At 53.7% G+C, this 9,691-nt stretch overlaps 1 protein-coding gene across 1 annotated transcript; it reads right to left on the bottom strand.

Moving 5' to 3' along the window:
• Positions 1-2,014: 2,014 nt before the first annotated feature.
• Positions 2,015-9,097, bottom strand: ARL2 (ADP ribosylation factor like GTPase 2). Its single transcript, XM_057729686.1, has 5 exons — positions 8,736-9,097; positions 5,434-5,544; positions 5,174-5,336; positions 3,629-3,709; positions 2,015-2,482 (listed from the first exon to the last, which is right to left on the bottom strand). Exons 1-5 carry the CDS (start codon positions 8,798-8,800, stop codon positions 2,348-2,350), a joined length of 555 nt encoding a protein of 184 aa, XP_057585669.1. The 5' UTR covers positions 8,801-9,097; the 3' UTR covers positions 2,015-2,347.
• Positions 9,098-9,691: the final 594 nt, after the last annotated feature.

The following is a 9,691-nucleotide window of genomic DNA, read 5'->3' as shown; positions in this document are numbered from 1 at the left end:
TCCCACAGCACACACGAGGGCTCCTCTAAAGACCGCTTTAGACATCGCTCCTGGTCCCCGAAGTCCCCTTGGCAGGGCCATGGCTCCAAGTCCCCTTCTCGTCCACCGTTTCCTCTTCTCTCTTGCCCGGCTGCTCCCCATTCTCCCATTTCTGCCTTCTTTCTCCCTCTGAGATCTTTCCCATCTAGAGCAGTTTCGCCCCTGGCCCTTCTCCAGATCTCCTGTTCCGCTGGGAGTTCTATCACTGGAAGAAGCAAACAGAATGGCCTTCTCTAAGGTAGAGGAGAGCAAAAAGCTGCAAATGCACCGCTGCAGGGGGCTTGCTCGCCACAGTCCCACTGGGTCAGCTTGACCATGTGACGCAGACTTTCTGCCCCACCTCATACTCCACATCCGTAGGCCTTTGTGATGAGTATAACCTTGTTATTTTTATTTGTCTCTAACCAGGTACAATTCACATTTGAAGTCAGGGATGCTGCTTACTAAGGGCCCCCGGGAGGACTTGAACCCGGGGTTGACTCACCCAGATCAGTGGGTGGCAGAGTACGCGTTGACTGGGTCTGCTTGAACTCCTACTGGTTCCAGGAATGATAATTGTAGCTGACATACAGTGCTTATGACACAAAAGAAACCCACCCATTCAGTCCTCCTCCCAACCCTAGGAGGTAGGTGACACTATCTTTAGACCAGATGGGGAAACTGAGGCACAGACAGGTTAAGCAACGTGCTCAGTGTCAACCAGTGAGTGACAGAGCCAGGATTTGGCTCTGGAGACTGGGTCTGTCGGCTCACCACAGGGATGGGAGCGTGGGGACCGCAGTGTCTGTCTTGCACAGAGGACAGGGCAGGCGGTTCTAAATTTCTACACTGAAGGACAGTTTATCTTCTAGGGTTGTCCACCCAACATCCATTTCCCTTCTTCTACCTTAACAGAGGCCAGATTTTCACAGGTCTCCACCCCTCCAGGGAGGGTTCCTAGTGCTAATTTAGGAGTAAACCAGTATCTCTTCCTCACCATTCCCTTGGGAAAACTGACCTTCCCTCATAAATAAGTTAGGCTCCCTCTATCTGGTATGTGAATTGCAAGTAGAGAAACAAAAACAGAAAACAGGGTAGTAGGATGTGGTGGCTAAGCATGCTAGGTCCAAATCCCAGCCCCCCTGCTTCCTAGCTGGGTGGCTTTGAGGAAGTCACATAAATTTCTGGAGGCTCAGTTCCTATATAAATGGGGACACTAAGAGTCTGTCTTGCTTGGGGCTGTTCTTCAGTGCGATGGTAAGTGAAGAGTGCTTCAAACAGAGCCCTGCAGAGTAAGCCCCCACTGGTAGGACCACAGCAGGGGGCCCTATGAAAACATACATCTATCTTGCCACCTGGATGGGGGCCCTGGGGTCCCCCTGGTTCCCAGCCTGGCCCCTGCTTCCGAGAGTGCCCTTCAGCCTTCAGGGAAGGCCCCTTCCCAGCTCTGCTCTTGTTCAGCTCACCCAGCTTGATGTCCACATCCTCTTACACCAGAGTCCTCACCCTTGTTTCCCAAGAGCCCTTGCTCTTCATTCCTCGGTCCTATGATTCCCTGTAACTTGAACCAACGCTACCTCACACAGCCCTGCAGGTTGTCCACAGCACACGGGTTCCTGGCTGGAAGCTGAAATTCAGCCCGTGTCCCATTCAACAAGCTGTGAGCCCTGAGGTTGGGGTGCGTTCCTTTTTCTAATTCATACTTCTGAGGGTAGCAGTTGCTCTACTAAACTGTCCTCCCCATCCTCTAGCCAGAAAACTTCTACTCATCCTTCACTCTCAGCTTTCATGTCACCTCCTCTGGGAAGCCCACCTGGACTCTTCCAAATGGAATTCCACAGCCCTGTCCTGTGCTTCTATAATTCTTTGCCATCCCTTTGACACAGTGACAGTGAACCCCCTGACTGAAATTATGTGTCCCTTTCTGTCCCCTGCTGGACTGTGGACTCTAGGCAGTCTCTATAGCTGTTGAATCAACAAATGACTCAGACAGGCATGGGAGCAAGGAACAATTTATTCTCACAGCTAATCGAATGGCGAGGCCCACAGCCTTGATAGCAGCGGAGGCAGCCCCCTCCCAGCCCCAGCCCTCTCCTCTTGGTACGGCGGCTGCAGGCAGGCTGGGTTGGGAGTCAGGGTGACAGCCAGGGTGGCAGCCCTCCTGCTGGCTGGCCACAGAGCAGCAGGGGGCAGCAGTAGCAGCAGCAGGTTATGGAGGGGGACAGGAGGTGTTAGTTGGGCTGGCTGACTCCCATCCCCCCATGGATGGTGCTTGGTGAGGGCCTGGTGGGGGCGCCTGGGCTGTGAGCTGGGGGGCATCTTGAGCGGCTCAGTCGGCCATGAAGATGCGGCTGGAGATGTCGTCCAGGAGCCAGTCGATGCCGGGCAGCAGGTTCTCCCCAGTGACGGCGCTGCAGCCTTGGATGCACCAGTGGTGGCTGTGGATGGAGTCCAGCTCCAGGACCTGGGAGGACAGAAGGTGACGGTAGGCCCCAGTGACCACAGGCCCTGCCTGCCCTCAGCCCCTTCCCTCTTCTGGCCCAGGGGAAATGCATGCTTCCCTCAAGGGCCTGCTTTGGGAAGCTTCCCATGGCCCCTGGTGAAGATCTGCCCTCCAGGGCACCTAGGCTCTCTGTCACCGCCATGCCAGCACTACCCCTTAGTAAGGGGATGGCAACAAGGGCTCCCAACATTGTGCTATGGGCCCTACAAATGTCCTCTCATCCGTTCCTCCCACGGCCCCATAAGCCAGGGACTGTGTTGGCCATTTTACTGAGGAGGAAACCTCAGAGAGGTTAAGCAACTTGCATAAGGTCACACAGCTAGTAAGTGGCAGAACCTAGACTCTAACCCCACTCTTTCTCATTCTGGTGTTCAAGCTCTAGAATAAGAGTTAAGATACAACCTGGGGTCTCATAGGCCTGTGTTTAAATCCTGACTTGTCTGCTTAATGGCTGTGTGACCTTGGGTGAGTTACTTAACCTCTCTAAGCCTGCTTCTCCATCTGTAGAATGATTATAAAAGCTCCTACCTCAGGAGATTGCTGTGAGAATTGAATGAGTTAGTCCATGCAAAGAGCCTAGTACACAGAAAGCACCCACTGCTTGTTGGCTGCTGTTATCCTGTGGAATAATCTATTTGCAGGCCTGCCTTCCCCCAGGCTGTGGGGCACAGCTATATCTTATTAATCACTGAATCTCTAGTATCCTGAATAGGTCCTGCCTCACAGCAGGGGCTAATAAATGCTTTTTAAATAAATTAACAGGGACTTCCCTGGTGGCTCAGTGGTTAAGCATCCACCTGCCAATGTAGGGGACACGGGTTGAATCCCTGGTCCGGGAAGATCCCACATGCGGCACAGCAGCTAAGCCTGTGCGCCACAACTACTGAAGCCCGCACACCTAGAGCCTGTGCTCTGCAACAAGAAAAGCCACCGTAGTAAGAAGCCCGTGCACCGCAAGGAAGAGTGGCCCCTGCTCGCCACAACTAGAGAAAGCCCGCGTGCAGCAACAAATACCCAATACAGCCAGTAATAATAATAACAAAATAAATTAACAAAGAAATGCGTGCCCCTTTTCCTTCGTGAGCCTGTGCCAAGGCCTGGACTCACCTCGCGGATGGCATTAGAGGACAGTGCTCCAGGCAGGTCCTGCTTGTTGGCAAAGATGAGGAGAGTCGCTCCGGCCAGGCGCTGGCGAAGAGAAACAGAGGGCTAAGGGGGGTGAAGGCTCAGAGGGCAACCTGGCCCCTGCACTAATCACCTAGAGTACCTGGGGTCAGAGATCAACCTCGAAGCTCAGGGCAAGATCCCATAGTGGCTGCAAAGGTACAAATGGGGTGGGCAGTGTGGAGACAGCCTTTGTGTCCAGCCATTTAAGGGGCAGAGGGAGCCCTGGGCTGGGCTGGGCTGGGCTGGGCTGGGCCCCCGGTTCCAGCCCAATCCCCACCCCAGTAGGCACCTCTCTCCTCCATGCCTCACATTCCTCTTCCATAAACAGGGAGGGGGTGATGGGTAAGATGTTCCCTAGTTCTAGACCGCTTCAATATGATGACCTGACATGCACAAAGAATGTGACCATCACAGGGCCTATGGGGTCTGTTGGAAATGACCTTTCCCTCTTCCAAGTTCATGCAGCCTCCTAACTGTCCCATTACCCTGACCGGCCTCACTCTCTGCCTGTGATTCCAGTTAATTCCATATATGTGCTTGTGACTGGGAGTTCCTCCACGTGGATGGTGGATCTAGCCCTTAAAAAGGCCTTGACATGCCAGGCCAGGGCTGAGCGTTCAACAGCCAGGATCTCATTGGACCCGCTCGACACCCCTGTTTATGCCTGTTGTCCCTGCATAACTAATAACCGCTCTCTCTTTTACTCTCAAAAGTGTCCTGGTTTTCAACTAAATGCAATGTAGTAAAGTGGATCAAACCCTGGAACAGAGAAAGGACGTTAGTGGAAAAACTGATGAAATCCAAATAAAACCTATAATACAGTTAATAGTAACTTACCAATGTTAATTTCTTAGTTGTGACAAATGTATGGCAGTTCTGTAAGATGTTAACATTAAGGGAAGCTAGGTGAAAGATAGATGGGGTATCTTTTCACTATCATTGCAACTTTTCTGTAAATCTAAAATTTTACTTAAAGAAGGGCATTCTGGCCTAGACAGTAAATTTTAAGATCACTGTAATAATGCCTATCTGAGGGAAGAGGCAGTGGAGATGCAGAGAAGTTAAGTGCCTTGCCTGAGGTCACACAGCAAAGAGTCCAACTCCTGAGCCAGGCTCCACTGCCTCCCAAAGCCTCACACACTAGCCTCAAGTCATCCTCCCTAAAGCCCGATTCAAGGTGCAGAAACTGAAGCTCAGGGTGGTGAAGCAGTGACATCGCAGGGACGTGAACTCGTGTCTCAGTCCACAGCGTATCCTGTTCATGGCACTGTGGGCCTCCCTGGGCTGGTGTACAGGTTGTCTCTGCTTCCCCAAGGGTGCTGGACACATGGTGAGGGCTCAGTGAAGGAACAGACCCCATCCCAGGTGTCCCTCAGGGAATCTGCTGAGGAAGATGTACACACATCCACATATCTGCACAAAGTACTAGGGCCCGGAGACTGGGGGAAGCCCGGCTTCCCCCATTCAGCCAGGCCTCCTGCCCACCTCCTCCACCAACAGGTTCTGGAGCTCCCTCTGGCAGTCCTGCATGCGCTGGCGGTCGGCGCTGTCCACCACCCAGATGAGGCCGTCGGTGCTCTCAAAGTAGTTCCGCCAGTAGGACCGCAGGGACTTCTGGCCACCCACATCCCAGATGTTCAGCTTGAATCTGGACAGGGAGGGGGTTGCGGGAGGGTCAGCCTGTCCCCTCACCCGCCCTCCCTGCCCTGCTCTGGGCAGGCCTGCCCTTGGGGACCCCCGCTCACCCTCGGTGCTCCAGGGTCTTGATGTTGAAGCCCAGCGTCGGGGAGATGGTGTCAATGTCTTCCCCATTGAACTTTTTGAGGATGGTTGTTTTGCCAGCATTGTCCAGGCCACTGGGGTGTGCCAGGTTAAGGAGAAGTCCCCAGGCTCTGCAGGGTGGTGACATCATCACAGTGCCCCTCTCTTAGGGGACAGATCATTTCCCACCACATATCAAAATAAGGTGAATACAGGGACTTCCTTGGCGGCGCAGTGGTTGGGACTCCATGCTCCCAATGCAGGGGGCCAGGGTTCAGCTCCTGGTCAGGAAACTGGATTCCACATGCATGCCACAACTGGGGGTTCGCATGCCACAACTAAGGAGCCTGTCTGCTGCAACTAAGACCTGGCGCAACTAAACTAAAAAAAAAAAAGTTGAATACACGCCTGACCTACATGATAAATATGAAAGTATCAAGAAATATCTTCTCCCAACCAGAGGCTCCTTAATGCATGCCACAACATTTACTGAAAGCCTAGTCTGTGCCAGAATACCTCTGCGCTGGGGGGGGGCCCTGGAGTCACAGTCCCTGCCTTGTGCAGCTCACAACTCTAGTGCAGGACAGTTGGTAGAGTGCAGACAAGTGAGAAGCAAGGCGCTGCCGGAGCCTGGTGAGTGTCAGCCCGGTGGAGAGGCTTCCAGAGAGGGCCATCGAGGAGCTTCCCTTAGCTCTGCACCTGGGGAGGCCTCTCTGACCATCCTGAGCTGAGGCCCAAACTGCAAGGAGCCAGCTTTTTGAAGGAAGAGCGTTCTAGGCAGAGGGAACAGCAAGAGCAAGTATCTGGAGGCAGCCACCCTCGCCTTTCCGTTTCTGGAATATTCCAAACACTTGGCTGCTGAGTATGCAAACACATGGGTAAGTTCACCAGCCGAAGAGACCCACCCTCCTCTTTCCTTCTAACACTTAAGGGGACTTGTGGCTGGGAGGGGGCGAGAGAACCTCTCCCAAGACCCAGCCTTAGGCCCTGATGATCAGCGGCTGACTGTCCCCCTTGCCCACCCCTCCCCCCCCAATCATCCATGCTTCCTTCCCCACGGGATTGTTTCCAGCAGCTGATAAGCGGGGGTCTCTCCCACCTGCAAGAAGCAAACGACACCCTCTCTAGATCCCTCTCCCCCTGACGTCTTCCTTTATTTCCTTCCCTTTATATCAAATCTCAAAACTGTTGTCCATTCTCACCCTCTCCAACTTCTGTTCTCCCGCTCTCTTCTGAACCCGTGAGACTTTTGCTCCCACTGCTCCCCCGAAACTACTCTGGCCAAGGTCAGTCCTTACAGATGCCATGCTGTTCTCCACTGGCCAGACAGTCCTCAGCCCTCTTCCTCCTGCTCTGCTGGCAGCTCAGACAGAGTGGCCAGCCCCCTCTTCCACTCCTTCGCCTGGTTCTCCTCAGGCCTCCCTGGTCACTCCGCCTCATCTCCCTGACCTCCTGATTGGAGCAGCCTAGGTTCTCCTCCTTGTCCACATTCACTCCCTCAGTGATCTCATCCAGGATCCCGGCTTCAAATACCATCTTAATGCTGGTGACTACCAAATTCACACGTCCCACCCAGCTGCTCCCCTGGATGTTGGTCCCTATGTCCAGCTACCTAGCTGACATTTCTAGGATGTTTCAGAGGCATCTGACATGGCCCAATCTGAGTTCTCATCTTCGCCCTGAATCCGTTCCCTACCTGCTTCCACCTCTCAGCAAGCAGCTTCTTCCCTTCTCACACTCATGTGCAATCCAGCAGCAATTCCTACTGGCCCTACTATCAAGATGTCCCCCAACTTCCATCATCTCACAGCTTCCATTCTGATCCAAGCTACCATCCTGTCTCACCTGTGTTACTGCAGTGGCCTAACTAGTCTTAGATCTCACCTCCTCTCTGCACTTCTCATTTAAAGAAAAGTCCCCTACTGTACAGCACAGGGAACACTACTTGGTATTCTGTAATAACCTTTATGGGAAAAAAATCTGAAAAGGAGTAGGTATATGTACATGTATAGCTGAATCACTCTGCTGTATACCTGAAACTAACACAACATTGTAAATCAACTGTATGCCAATATAAAATGAAAATTAAATTGAAAAAAATAATAAAGAAAAAGAAGGAAAAAGAGAGAAAAAAAAAAGGAAAAGTCCAAAATTAAAAGGCCCCACATGAGGTGGCTTTTCCATCTGATCTCCTTGACAGGCCTTTGAACACACCAGCTGAGTTCCTCCTTGGAGACCTTTACACTTGCTGCTGCCTTTGTTTAAACAATATTCCCCAGAAATCTACATGGTTCACCCCTCACCTCCCTATCTTTGTTCAACTGTTTCTCCGTGTGGCCTTCTTTGACCACTTTATTTAAGCTGCATTATTCTTCGTACATGGTATATATTTTACCTATTTTTTTTGTTAAAGTCTTTCTCCCCTGGGCATTGCATATAATGTCCGTGAAGGCAGGGTTTTTTTGTCTTGCTGTTTTACCCCAGCCCCCAGGACAGTGCCTAGCACGTAGCAGGTGCTCAATAAATGTTTATTGGATGAGTGAATTCTCTGTGCCCTTCTCAGCGTTCTTCAAAACAGACATGATGTAAACATTATTTTTAAGTTATCTCCGCACGTAAATGTCTTCTCTCTGCTGGCGGTGAGGGGGGCCCAGCTCTTGGATCAGAGCGTACCCTCTGGTCCTGGCACAGAGGAGGGCGAACGGGCGCGGATGCCTGCTAATGGGACTCAGAAGGTCGGCGGGGCCCTCGGCCTACAAGCCATCAGCCGCGGGGACGCCGACTGGCCGTGAGGCAGCAAAGACAAGCACAGTTGGACCCACCCGCGCAACGACCCGCGGAGTCCACACCCCCCTCTCCCGGGAGTGAAGGGCGGGCCCCGCACTCCCCCGGGATTCCGACCTTGAGGGAGGGGCCGAGGCCAGCACGCTCCGGCAGGGGAGGACGGCGGCCCCACGCTCGCGCCAGACCCACAGGTGGTAGCGTTCGAGTCGCCTCCGGGCCCCACCTCCCCCTACATTGGGACACCTGGTCCGGCCGCTGTGCCTTTACGCCCACACCTTTGGCCTTGGGAACGAAGCCCGGACCCTCCCCGCCCGAGCCGGTGGTACGGCCTCCTCTCGGCCCCCGGCCAAAAGCGATGGTAGGGCCCACGTGCGTGACGCACAATGGGCAGTTGGTACGGGCCGGCCGGCCGCTCCTCCCGCGCCCGGTAGGGGGCGCCCGGCACCGCCCACCCGGCGGGGGCCCCCTGCTACCCTCGCGGCCGCGGCGTCCGGGAGGATACAGCATGAGTAGTCGCAGCTCCCGCTCTTTCTGCTTCATCTTCTTCAGAATGGTCAGAAGCCCCATGTCCCAGTAGTCCCCTCCCGGCCGCCGTTTCTTCGTAGTCCTGGGACCCCTTTCCTTCCTCCTATTGGCTAGCACGCCCACGGACAGCACAGCCTATTGGTGGGCTCCTGGCTTGGTCCCGCCCTCGCTCCCGCGTGACCGCGAGCCGCCCGGCGGTGCTGCGATGGTTGGTCCCTCTAGCGGTGTTGGGGGCTTCTGCGCGGCCACCTGCGTTAACCCTTCGCATCCCGAGGGCTTGGGAGACGAGAGCATCGCCATTCTTTCCCTTCTAGCACCCTAGGCTCGGCTGGGAACAGAAACCTAAAGTTCCTGGTTTGTGTCTTGGCTGCATATCGAGTAGGAGTTCTGACTCAGGAGCCAGAGTCAAGAACCCCAAGGAAGTTGACGTCACCCTGGGGCTACTGTGAGGCTCAATTCCCCGGAAAAACGGTCCAGATTCTGCTCATCTTGGGCCTTGGCATCATCCTAAATCTGCCAGTTGCAGGGCTTCCCCTCCTTCCCCGGCTCCTGAAATCGTAGAGGGTAGGCCGGGGATTCTCCATCCAGGGTGGAAAGGCCCCTCAGGGGCCCTTTGGAAATGTGTGGGGGCGTCATTGGATTGTCCCAGTTTCAAGGTAAAGTCCCTGTCGTTTAGACGTCAGGGGACAGATTTGCACAAAGAATTGTCCCGCCCAAGATGCCCATTGTTTCTCTGTTAAGAAGCTCCGTTTTTCATTTTGCGGGTAAGAGAATTGAGGCTCACATAGTGCTTAGCCTGATTGCCATAGTGACTGACATATAGTAGGTGCTCAGTAAATATTTGTGGTTGAATGAATGGCTTTGTCCAGGAGTTTGGTTTCTAATCTTAGCGCTCAAGTCCAGAAAAAGTGAGGAAACCGAGGCCAGGGACCA

The sequence above is a fragment of the Hippopotamus amphibius genome, chromosome 3 (genome assembly GCF_030028045.1).
Source record: "Hippopotamus amphibius kiboko isolate mHipAmp2 chromosome 3, mHipAmp2.hap2, whole genome shotgun sequence".
Classification (NCBI taxonomy): Eukaryota; Metazoa; Chordata; class Mammalia; order Artiodactyla; family Hippopotamidae; genus Hippopotamus; species Hippopotamus amphibius.
Note: the sequence above shows the minus strand (reverse complement) of the source record. Positions and strands in the feature narration are given on the sequence as shown.